Source organism: Aythya ferina (genome assembly GCF_964211825.1).
Source record: "Aythya ferina genome assembly, chromosome: 3".
NCBI lineage: Eukaryota > Metazoa > Chordata > Aves > Anseriformes > Anatidae > Aythya > Aythya ferina.
In genome coordinates this window covers 94,977,601-94,999,799 of record NC_140298.1, presented here as the reverse complement: position 1 = coordinate 94,999,799, position 22,199 = coordinate 94,977,601, and the positions used below count along the sequence as shown (strand labels likewise).

Sequence of the window (22,199 nt, the reverse complement as noted above, 5' to 3'; positions counted from 1 at the left end):
ACTGTTGGGATGATTACAGATTTCCCTCTAGGTGTATGCAATGGGTAGATTTTGGAAGAGCTTTGATTAAAGTGGAGGGCCAAATTAATAGGTAGATACGCATGGACTTAGAAAGGACTAGATAGCCATTTCTTGCTTCACATAAGATGTAGATTTTCACCCAATGTTCAATTCATAGACAGCATTTATGGGCGGTTGAACTTTTCTTCTGGAGGTTGCATTTAGGTTTCCAAAGGGAACATTCCCCCAGGGCTATTTACATGTTTATTGGGGAAACCATGTGGGAAAGCAGCTCTGGAGCTGGCTGCACAAACTGACCCCATCCACTCCCGGAGACGCAAAGTGCTCACACTGCTCTGTGCACACACACACAGTGAGCCACGTTTTGGAGATTTAGGCCATGGTACAAGCATAGCAAAACTAATTCAGGAAAGAAAAGGTACTTGTACTCACGTAGGTTACTGTCAAGAAAAACATGGCTGTCAGGGTATCGTTTATAGTGTTGAGACCTCAGGAAATCAGAAAAAACATCTTCCAGCTGAATGCCAAGTGGAAGGCAAGAGTCGAATCACTGCGGTTGAGCTGGGGCCAGAGCATTGTAGTGTTCATGGGAAATGCAAAGATCACCACGTTAATAGAGTTTTGGGGTAAGGAACACAACCACCTTTCACCTCAGGTGCTCTGTGCTTCTTCCCCTCCCTTTGCGGAGGAGTCAGTATCTCCATGAGAGCACCTGGTGACCGCAGGACCCAAATTCCCGAATCCATAACTTGAGGCAGCGTCTCATGCTTTGTGCTGAAGGTCAGCCAGAGCCTGCCAGCACCAGCTTGGCCTAGGGCTTGCTTCTCCACCTCTGAGTGGACGAAGACACCGCAGGCTCGTCTCCAAGGGCTTATTCAAAGCCTGCCCTTCCTGCAGCAACTGCGCGCTGCCCCAGGGCCTTCACCACACGCCTAGAACAGGCTGGGGCACATACCTGAACTCCTCATCCAGCAACCACAGACACCTTAATAAAGGAGCAGCAGCCTCGTGTCCAGCCTTTCCCATCCTTTCTGGAACTATGAACGCAACACATTGGACACCACAACTCAGGGCTTTTAAGTGCCAGGACAACAGCTAATAAAACTTTGGCCGCCAGTCCTGAGAAGTTTCACTGTACAAAACCAAAGTCTGGCTTACACGAGCTCTGCTTGCTCCACACACAGCTCTTCTGCTTCTTTGAATCTGAGCACAGGGGTTCAACTGATGCAAGTGACCAACACATACTGCAAATTTTATTTTTATTTCCTTATTACAGAAACTAAATTAGCATATGCCTACATCTTGATTAAAACAAATTCACCACTGCAGAAAAAAAGCATTTTATTCTCTAAAGCACACCTGTGAACACAGAACAAATTCTAATGTCAGTACATAAAAGCTTCTTCTTAGTGCACCTCTTCATTGCAGTTCCTCCATTAGTTGTTTGTAAAAATTATTACACCTTAGGTAATTATATATGCTTGCGTTAAGCTTTGCAATTCACTTTTAGGAGTCAGTTAAGAAGCTAAATTAAAAAGGGCCCATTAATTTGCTTTATTTACACTTGCAATGGCTAAATTTTAAATATGCTACAGTCACTCCCAGCACTGGCTCCCAATTCAAAGGATTAGTACACTCCATGATTTCCTTTATCTGCTTTATAGAAGGGATTAAGTTGCCCATACCTACAGCTCCATGGTACCTCAGCTAGCTACATGAAGTACCTTGTCAGAAATAAACTTGCTGACATATTTTAATAAAAAGACAAATGAGAAACTCGAGCTTTAGGAAAAACCAGAAGGTCCTTGGTTTTATGCTGCGATTGCTGTCAACTGCAGTAATGTGGGAGCAGTGCCACAGTCCAGAGCAGTTGTCTGTGCTATCCTTGTAGAGATCTTTATGTTTGCTTCCCAATTCTTCCTCTCTTTCATTGCCTCTCCCCGCTTACTGTTTTTTGTTAAATCATAAAGAAACACTCAGGCAAGCTTCTGAACCATAACAACATACTTGCGAGGGATAAAAATGATGCTGCTACAGGGAGATGTCTTCATGTTAGTCCTTTGCTGCGGGAAATGCAGGTTACTAAACCACAGGGCAGCCCTTACCTAAGACTACAGTTATCAGGAGACAGGCAGAGTTGTGTTATCTGAATAAAGATTGATCTCTTCCTCCCAATTTTACGCTCTATGACTGGATGCAGGTCTTGTGGCAACTGAGAAACTGTTGTAGAGATTGAGAAAGTTGATGCACATGCAGTTATCTGTTCTTACATACTTTCAAAACCAGAATGGAAGGAAGAAGTCTCTGTGAAGCAGGTAGGTCCAAAAGTTTTTTTTTTTCTTACACAATAAAGTAGATTACTCAGCACATTCCAGATTAAAAAAATTACAGTAAACATTCAGTAACTGGAATGCATATAATATACAAGTACCATTACATTTACAAAGCTGTCCAGGACAATTTTTCTTTCTAGAATAAGCATAAAAAAGTTACAAGCTAATTCACAATAACTTTAGATACAATGCTTATTAAAATACATTGATGTTAATCATAAAAATATTTTACTATTTACATGTACATTGTATAAACCTTAACAATAAGAATATGCCCTATTTAGGATGCCTTAAATGAATATTTAGGCAGATTGGCCCATTTTACAGTGCAGTATCCCTGTTTTGGTCTTCACACCATGAAGCTGTATCAGATTCACAGTATCTTAGCTAGTGCTTTGCTGAAAGGCTTGAACTCTCTAATATCTGAGAAACATTCATTACAAGGAGCCGGTTTTGTTTCCGCTTTGTTTCTTGTTAAATCCTACCCCCAATAGTTCAGGGCACTCCGCCTGGCCTTGTGCGATCTGGTTGCACTTCCAGATAAGGCTGTAATTCATCTCATCCGTTATCACGCTGTCTTGCTTGTAGTCTGGATGCTGTGCGATGAACTCCCTCATCCAGCGGGCGACTGTCATCAGCTCTCCTGTGGGCAAGATCAAGCCAAATTTCACAGTTTACACATCTAATTTAGCAGTAAAAGCGTTGTGTGTGTTACATACACAATTAGTGAATAGCCTATATTTTTAGGAAACATGCTCCTATGTGTATTTTTTTTGCTATACAATGACTAAACTTCAAGTATACTTCAGCTGATATATCACAGATAGTCCAAAACTCAATTATCTGGTATGATCTTCAAACTTTCAGCTCTTTAAATGAGACAGAGCAGAGAGAAGTGTCACACCCAGCTGCTGCAGCAGGTGTTACCGCCTTCTATTCAGGGTCACGAGGTGACACCCACCACTTGCTGGAGACCTGATTTCTCAACAGGTAGCAGCTGGAGGCCAGCTGGATGTCAGTGCTTAGGGAGCTGAACCTTGCTCCTGCACACAGCATCCGTAAGGAAACCTCTACCAGTACAAGTTTAAAGTAACTCTGGAGGTAAGACATTGCTTGAAGAGCCTAGCTAAACTTTTACTGCTCCCTTATTAGAGAGAGGAAAGAGCCACAGGCTTCTACTACACTTTTTTTCTTAAGAATATTATTAAAAAACAAAAGGAATCAAGTTAGGGAAAGTAAAGATGAATAAACAAAGTAAAAAGTAAAAAGCACCCAATGTGTCATCAGTACTGCTTGAAGATATCCTATGGGTGGTTTTGAACAGAGGCATCCTAACACAAATAAGAAAAATTATGAAAAGTACAAGAAAGGAAAGTGTAATATGGAAAGTTATTAGAAATAAAAACATCCTCAAAAAACAAGTCATGTTTTTAAACAAATGAAGCCAATGTTATCCACTTCTATATAAAAAAGGGGCAGAAGAAAAATATGCAAGGCACATTTAGTGAAGGCACTAAAAACGTGAGAGGAAGCTCTCAAACAAGTCAGAAGCAGAGGGCTTGCAAGAAAAATCAGCGAGGCCAGGAGATGAGCAGAGCATAACAAGAGACATTCCTGCACTCCCAATGCTGTGAAGCTCATACAACACTGACACCTGGTGGTCACACAGCCCCACCACTCTCCACCGACAATAAATGACATTGTTTCTAGCTGTATACATCTGTATAAAACTGTGTAAAACTTCACCTTGAACTCCTCATGAAGTTCTCAAAAAGAGTATACTAGAATCAGGAAAAAAGCACCACAGACTGACAAACATTTAAGACGACTTCCAAGTGGAGAAAGAAAGGACAAAGAGTATCTCAAGGATGGAAGAGATTCTGAGAAGCTTGCACAATCATCAACATTGATCAAAAGTGAATAGAAACAATGATAATAGACATTATCATCCCACAGTGCAGGAACCAGAAGCCCTATAATGAAGTTATTGGGAAGCACATTTAAACATAAAAAATAAAGGAAGTAATTTTTTTCAAAGAGCATATAATAAAATTGTGGCATTTTTTTATGACTTTGTGGGAACAAAAATATAGTTGCTTCAAGATGGATCTGACAGAGAGCGTGGAAACCATGTTTGTGAGCTGTTATCAGGCATCATGCTAACTGTGCTACCTATGGCTGCAAAAATATAAAAATGCCCATGCTGCAGACAGCCAGAGCGAGCCAGCACAAGGATAACCTGCTGCAGCTCATCCTAACACTACTTTCTGTAGCACTTGGTGGTGGTCAGCAGCTGCTGCTTGCCTAGCACATCTGTAGTCTCACTGAGCGTGGTGACAGTCACAGAGCAGCTACACTGAGACCAGGCAGGGCAATTCCTAACCATGCTGTGAAAGAAGTGACCAACAAACTATGCCAGAACAAGGTTAAATCCTCAGCAGCTAGGGCACCAGCATTCAACTCTCACAAGTGCTCTGTGTTCACCGTTTGAGGAGAGTAATGTGACAAGTGGCTGTTCTGTGGACATGTCCCATGCTAGACAGCCAGCAATTCAGGAACATTTGATTTCAGATCAATGGTTCACCAGAAAAATCCAGAGCTCATGACTGAGAAATATGGCACAGTAACATGACGCCTAATGCTTCTTATTCTGTGTATTGTTGTTCTTATGAAGCTTTACTTAACAATTATTTCAAGCTTAGAGTTAAGATATACACCCTAGACTATTTGTCCTCGGACCTCCTACATCTGTGTAAGTCTAAAAGGTGACTTCTGCAGGGTCCACAGCTTCACATCACAAAGCAGAGGTTCTTTGGAATGGGAACACCTGTGACACAGGGCTGAGCCTGGGCAATTAGCTCTTCACAAACAAAAAAGAAAAAAAACCTTTATACCATTGCATTCCTTTTTTTTTTTCCCAGCAGCATTTTTCCGAATGAAAAATATTTAAAAAAAAAGTATTTTTGAAGCATTGCTACTTTGAGGGTTGATGTGCCTCAGATGTTTTCTACCTGCCAGTTTCTCTCCTCTCTCCCTGTGTTAAGCCAGGCATCAAATCCCTGGGCTGTGTTATCTGAGGGACAGAAGCCTCCTGCAAACAAGCAGCCTTAGGACAGAACATTTTCAGTGCAAGCAGGAATTAATTACAACTTGTTAGCATTCTGAAGTGCTACTAAAGTATTAAATTACCAGACAAGGAAGAGTCTGGATTTTCATCTCACCTTTAAAAATGTCTTTAGGTAGAAGGCTCTACAGCAATTACCAAGAATTGAAAAGGAATGCAACACTTACATTTAAAACCAATGAATGCATCATAAATAAAAATCTGTGTCTCGACTTTTAAGACTAAAATTAACTGTTTAGATAAACTTACAGCAAGAAAGGCACATGAGAGATTTACACATCAGTACAAAGCTGCCACGTGCCCGGTTTTGAACGAAAGCATTTAGCCTGCATCTCCTATTCAGGATACTGTTGCATTTTAAGGAGCAGCATAAAAAGTCATTATACCACCTATCTGGGAAAATACTACAGCAAGAGAAGGGCAGGGAAAGGGCCTGGTTTACTTTGAGCTGAAGGCGTTTCACCACTTCCAGAAGGGCTCTCTTATTGGGGAGCTAACAAGGCCCTGTGCTCTGGCATATCAGAGCTTAATCCAACTTAATGCCAGCATGTTTAGGAACTGCACCAATTACCTGGCTATCAGACCCAGCCTCATATACCCTTAAAACATTTGAGTTCCAGGAAAAAGGGATTGAGTAGTTTATGTACAAGCTACTACAACATAGACAGTACACTGGCAAAAGCAGCAGTGCTGAAAAAAGTCTTGGAGATATAATTGCAGCTTCGGGGGTAGTGTAACAATTACTCCTGATTTAAGTCCTAAATAGATCATGAAACACTTAGGATCAGAATTAAACAGGACCAAATATAAGCCAGAGAACACATTCCAGTCCTTTGCTCCCATGATTCAGCACTTACCCAGACAGCCACAGTTGCCACCAGTTTTACCCAACTGATAATTAGAGAACACCCCAATTACTTTCTAAATAGAAAAATGCCAGGAAAATGAGTGTCTGAAAGTGTCAAACATACCAGATGCTCTCTTTTTGATTAACTTCAGGTAGTTTAGGATGGTGCATCTTGTGTCCACGTCCACTTCCATGTTTTCAAGGTAAGAATTCAAAATTGGGATCAAACCAGGAAAGACTCCCTCCTGTATAGGAGAACACAGTTAACATGAAACATGGTTGATCAGATTTCTGAGAGGATGGAGAGGAGGGGAAGAGGTTGTGTGTTCCAGGTAGAAGAGGTTATGACCTTCCCATTGATAATTGTATCGATGCTCATTAAGATGTACTCTTCTGTGTCTGTGCCTGTCCCGTTCTGCGCAGAGCCACATCCATCCACGACGACATTTCCACCTTTATAAGTGACAAAGGGAAAGGAAGAAGCAGTTAGAAGGCAAGAGATACACTAATCATCAACAACTGTGTTGCCAGATCACTCGCTGGGATACCTTTGCAAATATCCTTTCTGAAGTAAAACATTCCCTGCCGGACAGCATCTCTTTTCTGAGCCACCTTCATATTTTCATCCACCTGGAAAAAGAAATATTGCAGAGATTTGTGATACTTTTGAAAATTAGGATTCTCCAAGCCCTCACATTTTGGTCTTATTAACTGAAATATCCCCTATGTTTTTTATTATCTCACCCCAGAAGGTGAAACTCTGGAGATAATTTTTTTTTTTTTTAATTTCCTGTGCAAAACCATGAGGAAATCACATTCCGTAAATCTAGGTCTCTTCAGCAGAAAAGGTGATATATAATGTTAGAACATGCCATGCTAAGCTTTTAAGTTGGACTGAAAACAGGCAACAGGTTGCATCCCACCTGAAAATTCTTTGCATATTCAGATGCAACCTAAATGAGTACAGACGAAGAAAACTGCAACTTTCCTAACAATAGTTTGTTGCTTTTATTAACAAAATCAATTAAATCTTTAGAAAAGTTAATGCTGAATTTGAGAAAAAAAACTTTCAGAAACAGAATCCCAGTAACATTGTATGAGAATTATATCTATCCCGTACCTGAACATCTGTTAAACAAACTGCTAATAAAGTAGTTCTAAGTTACAGGCTTCCCAAAAAGTCTACAAAGTACAAAGCACTGCTCATAAGTTTCCAGACAGATTTTGTCCAAGTTTTTTTTTTTTTTAAACAGGAATGTTCTTTTGGAATTAACAGCACTTTGCTTTGGGATGCTAGCTTTACTATGTTGTCTTTAGAAGAAGGGATACAATTTGCTGAATTCTTTGCTCCACCTCTAATGGAAATAAAATCTTAACTCTTGCCTTTCAAAGCTTTGTTTTTCAAAAGCCTGGTTTTGTTCATGTTGTATTATGAAATTTGTTTACACAACTATCTAACTGAAATACAACAGTACTCAGACAGAAAAGATCAGCCCCATAATCCTTTATTCTTTTAATTATATGAGGCGGGTTTACCAATGGTTGTGCAATTTGGTGTTGCATTACCTGCTAAATTGCTTGGCAGGCTCAATTTGGTTTCTCCATCAAAAACTCTTCATATTTTTCCTGCACCCAAGCTCTTTTTTGGTCATAACTTGTGTTCATTAGTTAAAAGATTTTTGCACTTTTAAGACATCCCACTTAACATAACTGTGAACTATAAGTGCTAATCTACTGTATTAAGCATGAAATCTGAACTCCCCAACATAAGGAAGAGAATTTCTCTTTGTGGTGTTAGTATGATTTCATACAGAAATAGATCATAACAGTAATCATACCATATATATATATATATATATATATATATATATAGTTAACTGGCAACTTCAGTTTTTTTCTCCGTTTTGATTAAAACCATTAGAAAAGCATCAGGACTATTGCTATGCCACAGCCAGTATTGGCAGTGTTTTCTGTTACACAGCTCATCAAAAGCCTTCTGCTGTACAAGATCTTCTTTAAAGTCACCTATAACGCTGCAGGACTGCCCCTTTAAAAAGGGATTTTCTGGTCAGGTGCCTCCGGAAGGCGTACAAAGACGGTTTCCTTCAAAACAGTTCAGCAATTGTGAGGCCGATATTAAGGAAAAAACAAATTTTGCATGGCTAGTTGCAGTTGTGACCAGAATCCAGAGTATCTGTTTTCAATACTGAGTAACACTGCGTGTGCTCAGCTTCTTTCCCTCTCACCCAAACAAAAGCAAGATATAAATAATGTGAGATATAGGCCATAGCCACATTAAAATAAATAACTAAGGAAGTTACAGTTTTAGCCTCCACAGATTACTTTCCCCACCCGTAAAATGGTGGAAATATCTCCTTTCCCATTCTTCAAGCAGATTTGTGACAACAGGCTTTTATCAACATTTCTGTAGTAGTCTGACATTGTTGGGCACCACAGAAATTCCACCATCAGCAGCAGGCAGGGCTTCAGGGAAATATTTTGTTCAGCTTTCACTAAACAAGCATGAAGCCTCACAGCAACCAAACAGGAAAAGAACAGTACTGCGTGGCTACTGCTCACTGAAATGCAGCAGCAGGTCTGCAGAAAGAGTTTGCAGTTGAAATGAAGGCAATGGCTTAATACTTTTGTAAAAAAGAAAATGACAAACTCTCCACAGACCTGTTTCATTTGGCAACTGTGATAACATTTCTGCAGCAAAGCTTATACACTATTTATTCCTTCCTCCTTTTACAGAACTTGCACTAGAACAGATGCCTGAAGTTTAACTTTTATTCTTGCCCTGGATGCAAGACAACAAGATAAACTTAGGAGGAGAGCTAAAGTACCTGGCCACCAGCACTGGATGGCACAAATGACTGGAAATTATTACCGGGAGAATAAATTTAATACAATGCCAAATTTTTAAATACGTAAGTCAAAAGGAATAAGTGAAGAAAGAACAAGGAGGCATGAATTTGTGTAAGCTGCTGGAAAGGTGGATCTTGGTGGGAAAGCAAACACGGAAAAGTCAAGTTTGGCAACCTGAAAAAAATTAATTTTATCATTTATGTTGAAGTACCTTTGGCAAACATATTTTGGCTTTGTGTAAGAGGAACAAAGAGAAGATGCAGCAAATTTTCTTACTGCTAAAAGCTGAAGGCTAAATTCAGATTATTTCTTCTAAGAATAGGTAAGACATTTTTGCTTCTGATAACTTAAAAATTTCTGTGAACAGTTTATAAATAATGGTCCATCAGACATTTTTAACGGAGCCATAAAATGCAAATGGGAGAAAGCTAACTGTCTGTAAAGCCTAACGCCATTAGATAACAGTATTTTTAATATAGTGTAGAAGTGAAGTTGATGCCAATTATTGGTCCAGATTTAAACTGATTGAAAGATAGTAATGATTGTTCTGTAAGTGTACAAATATTAATTCCTAGCTTGCAGAGGATAGCAATCAACTGGAATGCAAATATTTTGCAATTAGCTCTAGTACATCTGACCTTTCACACCTACCTTGGACAAAGGAATGAGAAAATCCAGTTTGTATGACAGAATCACTCTGGTTAGCAGTACCACAAACACAACGTATGCAGAGTTTTCGAAGTCTGTTAACTGGACCTAGACATGAAAGGATTAGAGACTGAATTACTCTAGTGGGAACATGCTCATAGAATTAGATGGCTATCTGGGAGAGTTTAAAAGTGTGACTCAAGCACTCATGTTGATACTTGTATTCACACACACACACACACACACTACTAGCAGAGATGGTGATGTACATACTGGAATCAAGGCCTTCAAATGCACAACGCAGTGCACACACTTCAACAAGCTCAACCCTTTAATCCAATGCCAAAGCACACTTGTGTTTCAAAAGGCTAATAACTTGCATCTTTGGGCTCTCTGTGTAATTACAAATGCAGAACAACTTTTAAATTTCTACTTAGGGGATTCAGTTCAGACAGCTCTGAAATAGACAGCTATAAAATAAAAGCACTTACAAAACACAAAATAGTGACTGTGGAATTGTTCAGTACCAACAGAAGTACTGGATAAATAAGGTCCCTGGAAACTAAATGGCTCTTTGTTTGCAATAGCTTTAGTACAAGCCTAATTCCTTTCCCCATCACCCCAAATCCATTAGCATGCTTTGCTGTGCTACAGTGGATTCTCCTGTCAGTTGCATTCCCACAGTCCGTGTCTGATTAAACACTGCTGTCCAGTTCATTTGCGTCTGGCAATTCAGAGGGGAGAAAACACAGCATAAGTAATAAGGGCCTGATACTTGATGACAGCAGGCCCCATACTCTTCCACTTAAAAGTGAACGTGTTTTTGTGCGTATTGACTCTTTCCTTACCTCCATAGGCCTGAATTCCACTCTCCATCCTATATCTGAATTTGGAGGAGGTGGCTTAAATCTCATTGTCTGCCAGTTTGTAGACTGTATGTTCTGCAAAGCACATGAAAAAAATCTGTCACAGTCTAGATATGCATCAACCTATAAGATCAAAGCAAAATGAACAAACAGCTACTGTCTTAGTCGTTTCCCAAGAACAGCTCATCAACTTCACAGAGAAATGCTTCCAAACTGAGTTGCTCAACTTCCTAAAAACTATAATGTAACTACTCATCCAAGAAGCAGATATGCTGTACTTTCTCATGCTATTTTGTTTGAGGATTACATAAAAGATACTAGGATGTGTTGAGATTATGCTGGCCTTTCCATAAGAGATCAATTCATCCAAATGTAAAAATACACAATATTACTATAGCTATTACTTCATAATCATTATAAGATTATACAGATTTTAATAAATCTATGTAAGACACACACACGAATCAGAGAAGTCATGCAAAACAGTTTTCAGGAAGTCACAAAAAATGCAATTCCCCATAACAATGGGGATAATTAGTTTGGGCCCTTTGTATTTTGTTGGATATAAAATATGCTATCATCTTCTTCAAAGTAAATGGTGAAACAAAAATATGTGCTTACAACTACAAAGTCACATGCTAAGCAAGTAGCTTAAGTGAAAAACTCAAGAGAAAATATTCTTAGCTAACAGTCATCCTCCAATTAAGCAGTACTATAAAACATTTCACACACACACCTCTACATCTATTAAATTCCTCTAAATCAGATACAACCTCAAAATGATCAGATTCATTTGCATCATCAAGATGTATTTTCTCCTCAAACAAAGTCAGTGGGTCTCGAATGAACAAGTGTGCAATATGCTGTGCCAAAAGGTGGTCAATACCTACAAAATGAAAATTCGGAGAAACATTTCAGACATTGCAAAGCAGGCTCTAGGAAACAACTTGATTTATAAGAACCAAAAATGAAAAATTCCAATTCCGCAATACTATCTTAACCCACCATATCCTGTTAAGGTTTAAATGATTACTTTGGGAAGGAAGGAAATGATTAAAGAGAAAAATGAACAAGTTCTCCTTTGGAAGTGGCAACTGGATATTGGTGTGGCTGCCATTCTTTCCGTTTTCTGATGCAACTCTGTGCCATGTTTCCTAATGCAGTTCTGCTCTCTCCACAAAGATAAACATTAGTACACGAAACACTAAGCTTCCTGAATTGGAATTAGGGACAGTTTCTAATTCTATTTATTTTTAATTTCTCAATACCACAATGCACAGATACTTTGAGTAGAATCACTATCAGGGAAGCATGATCAAAACAAAAAGTTAAATGTAAAAATATCCCCACACACTGCAAGCATAATTCTAAACCTGCTCATAATGAAGCAAACACTTACCTTCCTTTATTAGGTGCTCGTAGATATCTTTGTCTATTGTCAAATCAATGTCATTGTATTTCTCACCACATTCAGATAGATAACTGTCTATGGAATCATATCTGGATTTACTGATTCTATAATGGTTGTTCTTCAGTGGCTATATAATTTAAGAATACAATATTTTAACAGCTTGTTAACAATGTTACCTAAGTTTTGCTCACTAATGACACTTATGTGAGAATTATTATCCTGTTTAAAATATCCTACAGCCTCAATTAAAATTATTCAAAGTATGAGTCTTAAACGGAAACATTTTCCTGATGCAACAGAACATTATTACCCCGACTGTCTGGAAAGCATTATTATACCTATTGCAACACATACTGATGCAGTTTCATTCACACACATTGTTAGAGATATTCTTAAACTGTGTAGCTCAAGAAGTATTTCTAGTATTTTTGTTTGCTTGTTTTTAATTCCCTAAGTGTCCTGGATGCCAATTCTTGAAGTTCTAGCAACTGGCTCTCTTCACGTAGCTCCAGTTTACACTACTAGATTACTCAGCATCACCCACTATTTAACTCAAAGCAATTTTTGCCTTTTGGGCTTAAGCACAAAATGGAAATTTTAAACACAGAAGGACAATTTTTAGCAAGCTGTGGAGGAGTGAAAGTGGAGTTTTACTGGAATTCCATATCTAACTGAAAACATATTTGCTAACATAAGCTGCACAACCAAGATGACTGTTTGCACCATCTCTCGTGCATTTACCACGACTGCCACATTCCCTCATTAGGGATTCTGATGACCACAGGCAGAATTTCATAATAAAGGAAGTTAAAAAAATTTTTGCCTGGAAAAAAAAATAAAAATGGACACCTACTACTTAAATCACTTACCTCCAGCCCCCTCTCTTCTCGTGTTCGATCATCTACAGATGCAGAGATTACTCCCCAGCGACAATCAATATCAGACACATAGCCTCTGTAGAACGGAGATGCAGCACTCAATGCCATCTGAAAGAAAACAGCCTGATATGAACACAAAGGACAAGCCAAGGAACCAAACACACTATCTTAATCCCATAGGGAAGGGAAATTTGCCAGTCCAGAAGTAACTGAAGTACACAATACAGTTTGGCACATAAATGAAGCCCAGATCACAGTCTCTCAATTGTTATCTCCATAAAATGCCTAGACGAAAGGTCAGTATTACTGACACAACAGCTTATGCTTTCCAAATGCACTACCTCTACAGATGAGCATTTAAGGAACAGAAAGTTGATACAGGTAGAAGCAATTGCGTAGGAAAAAAATCAGCAAGGATTGTGCTTGCACACTCCTTTAATCCCTGGGAGTTCACTTGGCAAACATTTTATTTCTGTTTAGCTTATCGGCCAGGCATCTTAGCAACAGAGCTGGAATATACCTCACTGAGAGCAGGAGTTCTTCCTGAACAGGGCAAAACTTTGTAACACCCATTTCCACATGTTTACAAAAGGGACAGAAGGTCAATCTATTATATGAGACCAAAGCTAAAATTTTTGAAAATTGTTTAAGGAGCGATTTTAACAAGTTTCCATGGAAGATTCTCCAAAATTTGTTTCAAAAGTAATGCAACTGAAGTCTTGTGCATGTAGGAAGCAGGGTAGAGGTGGAGAAACAGACATCTTCTGCTTTGTGGTATCACACTTTTCTTTAAGGAAGACTGTAACACACAAATACACATGCAATCCAAAGTGATAGCTCAGATGCATTAAACATATTTCATCGTTAAATAAACCATACTGTTAATGTGACAACATAGTAAGAGACACCAATGCTTTCCCCAGAGTATTAAATTTGTTGCTAGTATTTAAGCTCTTAATTCTGATTTTATTTTTCACACGTAGTGGCTTGCACATAACAAATATCTGATGTGACAGAAGTGCATTACTCACCACAATGGGACAGATTGTGGCTAGCTGATCATAGAGATACCTCGCTTCAGAAATGCTGCAAGCCTGGAATGTCACCTGATAGAGAGAGGAAGGACAGTTGTTATAACAATTTTTATAATCTACCAGCAGCATTTATGTTACAAGGTTCTTTCCCCACACTTCCCATGTGTACTAAAGCATTTTATACCGCAGCACTTAGGCTGTGACACCAGATACATAAATACTTGCCAGAACCAAAGAAAACTGAGTTAACATTTACAATACACACGGGCTGATAATGTGCATTCAGGAAACAAGCCAGGAGCCTACTCATTTAAAACAACAGCCAAACTGTTGCACATGCAACATTTATTTTATGTGACAGCTAGTCCTCTTTTAAAGAGCTGTCTTAATTTCAACATGCCTCTGTTTGATCCTGCAATTGAGAAAAATAAATATTTGTGTGTCTACTGTAATATATATGTTATAGTTTTTAAAGAATACAGTTTTGCCTGTATTAGAGACCAGGATACAACAAAATGAAGCATTATTTGCATAAACTATTAATGATAAGGAAGCTCTACCACACATAAGCCCCTGGGAAGCTATGATTTCTTAGTGACTTTTGGTGAAATTTGCTCAGGGCAGCAAACACAATCTCAGCACAGATTTTCCTCATCTACAGTCTCCAAAACCATACACATTATTCTTAATCTGAAACTAAAGTCCTCCTCATCTGCAAGTAAGCTTCAAAAAAAATCCAAATCCATATCCAAAACCTCCTGAGCTTGGCACATGAAGCCTGAATAAGGGCAGAAGCACAGCACTTTGCCTAGACACTCGCAGGGGACATCATCTTTCTCCCCATCTGGCAAGAATTGCACCATCACTGCATATGATCCCAACTGATCCGATCAGGACATTTCTGACCTTGAAAACTCCTTCAGCCAAGTCACAGCCTAGGTGTGTAGTGAGAAAAAGACAAAAGGAAGTCTGCATAGTACAAACTCCAAAAAATAAGTGGGGAACACATGTTTTTCTTCTAGTTGGCAATTAAGAATTAACAGTTAATATGTAAGCAGCTGCTTACAGAGCCTACCAGCTTTTTCTCCATTCTCCCTTTGATGGTAACAAGAGTACTGAATTTGAATTCAACCATTGATTTTAAGGATGGTTAATAGTAAAACAGTGTTTAAAAATATATTAAATTCCTAATTTTAGAATAATCTCGTACAATGACTGCAAGTTAAGGCTGCATTGCTATTGTTGGTCTTAAATAATAAAAAGAGATGGTATAAAACAGGCTGTATCAAGCTTAATAAAATGTGTATAATATTGCCTGTTTTTACACTTTACTACTTATTCTCCCTAGTTTACCCAAATGGACAGGAAACCTTATTTAGCTGTAGTCAAAAACATTTTATCTATGCACCTTTTAAACTTTCTTAATCTCAAAGAGACTTGTTTGGAATGTGGTTATTTCTGGCAGTGCTGTGAAACAAGAGGAGCTTGGAGAATTTCCTTTCCCTAGGGACTTAACACTAGGCTCTTCCTCACTCTGCTTCGAAGTTAATGGTGGCAACAGGCAGATTTTATTGACAGTTGCACACATTGCTGCTACCTAAGCCGTCATCCCCTAGCACTGGGTTACTGTGATAGAGAAATTATAGCAATAATTAAGAAATATAAAACACAACAACAAAAGATACTAAAAGAATTAAAGCACTCCCAATATACAACACCAGGATTTAAACTAAAGGTACCTGAACTCAGGCAAATGAATGAAAACAATAAAAATAGGGCATGCATTAACAGGGGCAAAGAAGAACCAGAATGTCTTCCAGTATACTGTGAGAGAAAACAGTTACCCACATGGATTTCATGGTCCAAGCAGTAAGAAGGAGGCCTCTCAGTAGGTAGTTAAAAATATGTATGAATGAGGAATGCGTACACAGGAGTTAACATAGCTTGTAAAGAAAATGAAACTACACAGAACAGAGCTACTTATTTTTTTAAAGATGTTCCAATAACTTCTTGTCACTTTGTTTTTGTTGTTCTAAGAATTGGGAAAAGCAAAAAAAAAAAAAAAAAAAAGATCAAAATGAATAACCAAAAAACCCACGCATTTGTGCTATATAGATTGTTTTCATTCCCACTGTGCCCTTTGGTCATGCCTGAAGAAAGAAGTCAGTGGAAGATCTTTCACACCTGAAAAATGCTGGAGTTCCAACAGAAGGTACTTGATCAAGTGAATGGGATGTGACTAGTTTGAGCAAATCCTTTTAAGTAAAGCCTCCAATTCCATTTGAAAATTAACAGAAAATAAACCTAGATTTCCCTTTTTGCCACACTGAAAACACAAACTACATTAAGCTAGAGTGATTAGACATAAGGCAAATATTTAAAAAAAAAAAAAAAAAAAAAGGAACAGTTTAGGGAAGACAACATTCAGTTACATCTCAAAAGCAGATGCATTTTACCTGAAGACAGCAGTTGCCCATTCCAAAACCCATAGCATCCATATAGATATAGTCTGGTTTAGCTGCTTTTGCTGCTTCTCCATCATCGTTGGGAAATGTTTCGATAAATGGTGATGGTGTGTTCTTATCTTTAAATACTGGATGGAAAACACAGGTACTCAGTAATTCAGAGTAACAGACTGAACATTTTTTTTGGGAAAAAGAATAAAAGATACATTGGATTTACTCACTTGGTACATTTATGACAACCTTCTCTCCTCTTCGGTGCCGGATATTTCTTGTCAGTGTACTAGAACAAGAAGAATTCAATATCCAAAGGTTTATCTTTATGAAAATAGTTTCAGAGTTAATTCCTCATTAATTTTCATGATTTCAGAATATCAGCTTCCTATTGGTTTTAGGCATTTTCCTTCAGGACCCTTCTTTCCCTGGTTTACAATAGTCTATAACAGACAGCACTGAATTTTTCTTCAGTGAAGTCAAACCCACTTAGAGGAACTTAATAGGCAGAAGCAATAGGCTACTGACCCGAAGAATACAAGGGTGAGTGAAAAGGCATTGCTTAGTTTTTAAACAGAATGATTTTGTTTCTCCTAAGTCCTATCCTTATAATCAAAGCTCCTCTTGAACTACACAAGTAGTAGTATAGTAGTATACAAGTAGCATGCAAGTAGTACAACACTCATGCTCCATTCCAGAGTAACTTGCGTAAGTTCAGGACACCGAGATGTTTATGGAATAAAATGGACTGTGACATACCTGAATAAGAGCTAGATTAACTGTGAACAAAGTGGTTAATCATGGGATTTCAAACTGGAAACAATTTTGCAGTAGCATAATCAACACCTTTTGCCCCATAATGGCATGAACTACTATATAAAGTTATTTGAGCTTAACAGTTTACTTTATGTCACTTTGACAGAAAATACACCATCACAACCATCTCTGTCCAAGTCCTTGGGACATGTGCAGCAGCTAGCCAAGTAGTTCTCTATTGCAGGTATTCCTATAATATTACAGCACAGAAAAAAAAAGTTCAGTTTCTCATTCAGACTCCTGAAATGCTCTTACCTAAACCTAGGATGTTTATTGATGGCTTCATCTGGAAAGAAGAGAGATTTTGAAGCTCCTCCTTCTACTGGCGTTGGCTTATATTCTGGCACCGTAAATCCAGGACACCCTAACCTATATAACACAACAATGAGAGTCCAAGTTGTAAGGAATACAGGCTGTGATTTTAAAAGGGTCAGATGACCTAAGATTAGGATCTCAGTATACAAAGGAAAAAAAAAAAAAAAAAAAAAAAAAAGGATTTTTAAAAACCTGAATCTAAGTCTGATTACTTCTAAAGTGCTTTTCAAGACTGTTACCTACCCATCTGGAATTGCCAGAAAGAGTTACCATAAAAAGGTCAGTGCTTGTCAACAGCTGGCTTCTGTTGTAGTTAAAACAGACTTATTTTTTAAAATATATTACTTCATCTCTGAACACTAAATGCAGACCTTTTCAGTGGCCAAATTAGGAAACTTCACAGCATTATACAGAGTAAGCTCACATATTTTTAGGGCATTAGTACCTGTCATTAATAGTGACACACACTGGCATTCAGTGCCTCAGTTTCTCTACACGCTGCTGGTTAACATTCAATTTCTGACATATGTAGTTTACCCAGTTCTGCCCCCAACAAACCACCTCTGTTAAAAGGACGTACCTAACTAATAATTAGAGGTAGTTTCATGTGTTACACACAAGCAAATGTCATAGCAATTTGTGATTTTGGAACTTTGAAGAACCCCCTAATGGGAGAAACCTAGGAAGTAACAAAAAGTTACACCTATAAGGCATAAAATGCTGAGATATGAGCAAGAAAATCAAAATAAAACCCTCCTCTTTGGAGCCTTGGAGGATGTAACAACAGGAAAAAAAATCCTGGAAAAGTAAGTTAGCAAGACTCCAACAAACACGGATTTGAATGGCAAAACAGTTAAAGGCAGAAATAAGAAATATGTTCTCCCTACACAGCCTAGGGAGAACAATCTCTGAGGGATGAAACTATGAATCATTCCAAAGATAAGTCATATGCAGACTGTACATATTATTTGCCAGCTTCTACTGAATGAAGTCTAATGTACTGTTTCCACAGTCATGTAAAAACTATTTATCTGTATCTCTTTAGTCCTTGTGAGACTGGATGTGAAATCTTTTATACAAAATTTATTGGAGTAATCTTTTTGTAAGGTTGCAGGGCAAAAATGCAATTCTGCAACACACTAAAAACTGCTTACTATAGGAGTTTAAAAAAGCGCTCATTACTATAGACATATCTAGTCTAGTTCCCATAAAGAAGAAGCATAGTTTAATCAATAGAGAGACCTCAGGGTAGAATACATGAGGTATTTTGGTACCTGATTTTCACTGCTAAATCACATTTTGTACTGTTCATGCTCTCGGCAACAATTCAGGGCATTCTGTACTACACAAGAAACCAGCCAGTAAGGCCAAATGCTTCTGTTTATTGCAGATTTTTTTTTTGAATTATTTTAAGCATAATTATCTTCATTCGTTTGACTGACCAGGCTAGTTCAAATGAACACATTAAATCCCCCCTCAGAATTATGTTTGAAAGTCACAAAGTTCAGTTTCTCCTAGGCAATGAAGAACATCCTGAATGTACTTTTTCAAGAGTCTCCTTACAATAAGATGAAATCTACCCTTCGTAAGGATGATATGACCTCAGGAGAGGTGCATTCCTTTCTAGATTCAATAAATACAGGACTATAGAAGCTTTACATCTCCATTTTGTAAAGGTAATCACATTTCTTTTCTACTGTGTTCAAAGTAATAAAAGGAAGTATGCATGTGCTTCAGTGAATATGTAGTATTAAAAAATAGATCAGGTTAGCCAAGTTTTATAGAACTGCTATTTATAAAGATCAAAGCTTGGAAAATCGGTAAATGGAAACCTTTACCATATCTATTCAAGATTGCAGGCTACTCTGCATACTATACTTTGTTATGAATAATCAGGTTCTCTCTCGTACTGCAAAACCATCATAGATTAGAAGCTTAAAAATATAAAAGGTGCAGATTTATTTCTGTCTCACAGCAATAAAAAAAAATAGAAAACATGACTGGAACATTAACTACTTTAGTGGAGTCATATTTTGCTCAGTTTCATTGTACTGTTTAGCTATACAGTAAAAGAGAAAAAGCATATATGGAGAATAAGGAGACGGTGTTACACTTATCAAACAACAATCTCACCTTGGAAAAGATGTCACAGTGCAAACGGCCTCATTTTCTTTCAGCACAGAGGCAGCCTCTTGCCTCCTTTTCCTCATGTTGTCTTGTACAGTGTTGAATTCAGACATGGTTCCTCCATATGGCTGCCCAGGTGTCCCTTCAATCATATAGCTTCCATATTCTGGTCGCCAGAGCGTTGGGTGGCTTTAGTAAATAAATAGCATTATTTAAGTATTTATGCAACTTCAAAAAAGATAGGTTATCAGTATAAATTTCAGACAAAGGCAACTTGTAAGAAAAACCTCCTAAAGCTGATTATTTGGTGGAGTAGAGTGGTACGATGTACCTTCAAATGGATGGAATCACTTGGAGACAGTTGAGAGAAATTAAGGTACAGTTTTTCCACTAGAACTGTTGTATAATGTAGTAAGCAGAAACTGCCTGGGCTGACAGCTTCAGTGTCTGTCTCAAACTTTGTTTCTTGGGGTTGTAACACGCTACAGAAAAAGCCACACAAATTATGCTCCATTTCTTATTCCTACTGCCTGTGGAAACCTGGTCAGATTTCACAAATTTATTGGGCTAAGAAATGAAATGAAGTTTAAGCACACCATTAACCCCTGAAAAGCATCTTTCTTTCCTGACAAGCCACCCCACCTCCATGGAGCACAAAGGCAGAGCAGCATTGTCCCTACACTCCTCTGTACATGAATAGTTTGAGGCACAAAGTCTTAAAAGAAGAGAAATTGCTTCTTGTAGGCTTTCAACAGCTCCTCTAGCCTGGAAGAAAAATAGGAAAGCCTTGCTGGATACCAGGCGTTCCTAGCAAGGAGCAGACAGGCTCAGGGAACAAAGGCCTTTTATCACCACAGCAGTTTCTCCAACTTCCTTTAAGCTTCTGGCTCTCTTCAGCCAAAACACTTCAGTATCTCTGGTCTCATTCCTCTGCTTTGGAAAAATACATCTGGTGCCATGAATTAGAAGGGAATTTGCAGTTTCCTGGCTAGCTGAAGTAGGGATATGATCCACTTATTACTGCAAACTCCACAGGAGAGGATGGGGAGGAACTGCCCTGCCATCTTACGCCCAGCCTTCTGCCAAAAATAGGACAGTGTTCCTACAGATAGCAGCTCTCTTACAGACCTCATTCACTCCTGTAGCCAGGGATGCATGGCTCAGTGCACACATACACTTCAGCAGGGAAGGAAGGTCTGGTATACAATTACTGAGTACACACAGACACAAAACCAGAGCAGGACAAAACAAATACTGAAACTGCAGCTTCTGTGGGCTCACCATTACACCCTTCATTTTCACAAGGCATAACATGAAAGGTGCACGGACTGCCTGCAGGTGCGCTCAGAGCCTCTCACTTCCTGCACCCCAGTTTAATCTGCAAATATTGGTACCGGTGGTTTATGGTTTTACAAAGAGCAGACTTGAAAGTTAATTGTACAAAATTCTGTACAGTATCATAATGGGAAGAAGAAAAAGTAACAGGAAACAGCTACTCACTTGGGGTTTATCTTCTCCCCCTTGTCTTGCAGCGTCTGAAGAACTTCTTCGCCACACAGCAGTAAGCGTACTTTCTTATTCTCATGGTCAAATTTTACTAGCATATACTCCACCTTGTAAATAATAAAAACAGAACAACCAGTTAAAGGATGGGATTTTCTTCACACACAAATTCATTGGCGCATGAATTTAAGTATCAGCTATAAAGGGATGACAGACGTCAGACTGGACTTCACCTCTAGAGAGGCTTAAAACCATAGCTAACTACGAATGTGGTAAACAATACTGAAGAAGACAGCTGCTTGCTCATTTCATCTTGAATGAAGAACCGAAAATTCCTTGAAATCTGATTTGAAAATCCTCAGTTTTTAACTGTGCTCACTTCAGAGATTCTGAATTTGCATTTGCCTCCATTATTGGCATTATTTGCTAAACCATGCAAACTATTAACCACAAGCGTGCCTCTGTCATCCCATGGGTTACAGTCTACAGCTGACTAAAATAAAATAAAATAAAAAAGATCAACCCTCACTTAAAAACAGGATGTCCATTTACATCAGCCACTTGTTGGAGCTATAAAGCCTACAGCCACAGAGCCTCAATTACAGCACAGAAAGCCCAGGGTTGTAACGAACGGCACCAGCCCTGCCATGAATACACTCCAGCTCTTGGTAGAGCACAGGCGCTTCCACCGTTTCTTGGTTCAGCCTTGCTTCCACGGCCCTTCTTGCCTCCCTGCCCCACGGCCTGCCTTCCTGACCCCACAGCACCTTGCTCCAGGCCTCTGCCCCTCCACATCCCCAGGGCTGTCACCTCCACCTGCTCCTGGCACCACACCGGTGGAGAACTCGACCCAAGAAGCCGCTAAAGAAAGCGGTGCCAGTGCTGTGCTCCAGATCCGAAGGAAATGGTTTTTGCCCAACAGAGATTACCTGAAAGCCATCAGACCCGGAAC

General features: G+C 38.8%; 1 protein-coding gene across 4 annotated transcripts in view; it reads right to left on the bottom strand.

Annotated features, from left to right (window-relative positions):
- Positions 1 to 1,252: 1,252 nt before the first annotated feature.
- The window catches only part of GCLC (glutamate-cysteine ligase catalytic subunit), a 32,116-nt gene continuing 11,169 nt past the window's right edge, over positions 1,253 to 22,199 (bottom strand). For 2 of the 4 annotated variants that reach the window (XM_084515970.1, XM_084515972.1), the window contains 16 exons: positions 21,245 to 21,357; positions 19,751 to 19,933; positions 17,558 to 17,671; positions 16,717 to 16,775; positions 16,487 to 16,623; positions 14,028 to 14,102; positions 12,988 to 13,104; positions 12,107 to 12,245; positions 11,481 to 11,593; positions 10,690 to 10,782; positions 9,845 to 9,949; positions 8,678 to 8,923; positions 6,874 to 6,955; positions 6,675 to 6,778; positions 6,450 to 6,570; positions 1,253 to 2,997 (listed from right to left, as the gene is read on the bottom strand). In XM_084515970.1, coding sequence (XP_084372096.1) covers positions 2,792 to 2,997; positions 6,450 to 6,570; positions 6,675 to 6,778; positions 6,874 to 6,955; positions 8,678 to 8,923; positions 9,845 to 9,949; positions 10,690 to 10,782; positions 11,481 to 11,593; positions 12,107 to 12,245; positions 12,988 to 13,104; positions 14,028 to 14,102; positions 16,487 to 16,623; positions 16,717 to 16,775; positions 17,558 to 17,671; positions 19,751 to 19,933; positions 21,245 to 21,357 — 2,007 coding nt within the window. In that variant the 3' untranslated portion in view covers positions 1,253 to 2,791. The remainder of the gene's footprint in view (positions 2,998 to 6,449; positions 6,571 to 6,674; positions 6,779 to 6,873; positions 6,956 to 8,677; positions 8,924 to 9,844; positions 9,950 to 10,689; positions 10,783 to 11,480; positions 11,594 to 12,106; positions 12,246 to 12,987; positions 13,105 to 14,027; positions 14,103 to 16,486; positions 16,624 to 16,716; positions 16,776 to 17,557; positions 17,672 to 19,750; positions 19,934 to 21,244; positions 21,358 to 22,199) is intronic. The other 2 variants (XM_084515971.1, XM_084515973.1) reach the window with 2 other exon arrangements.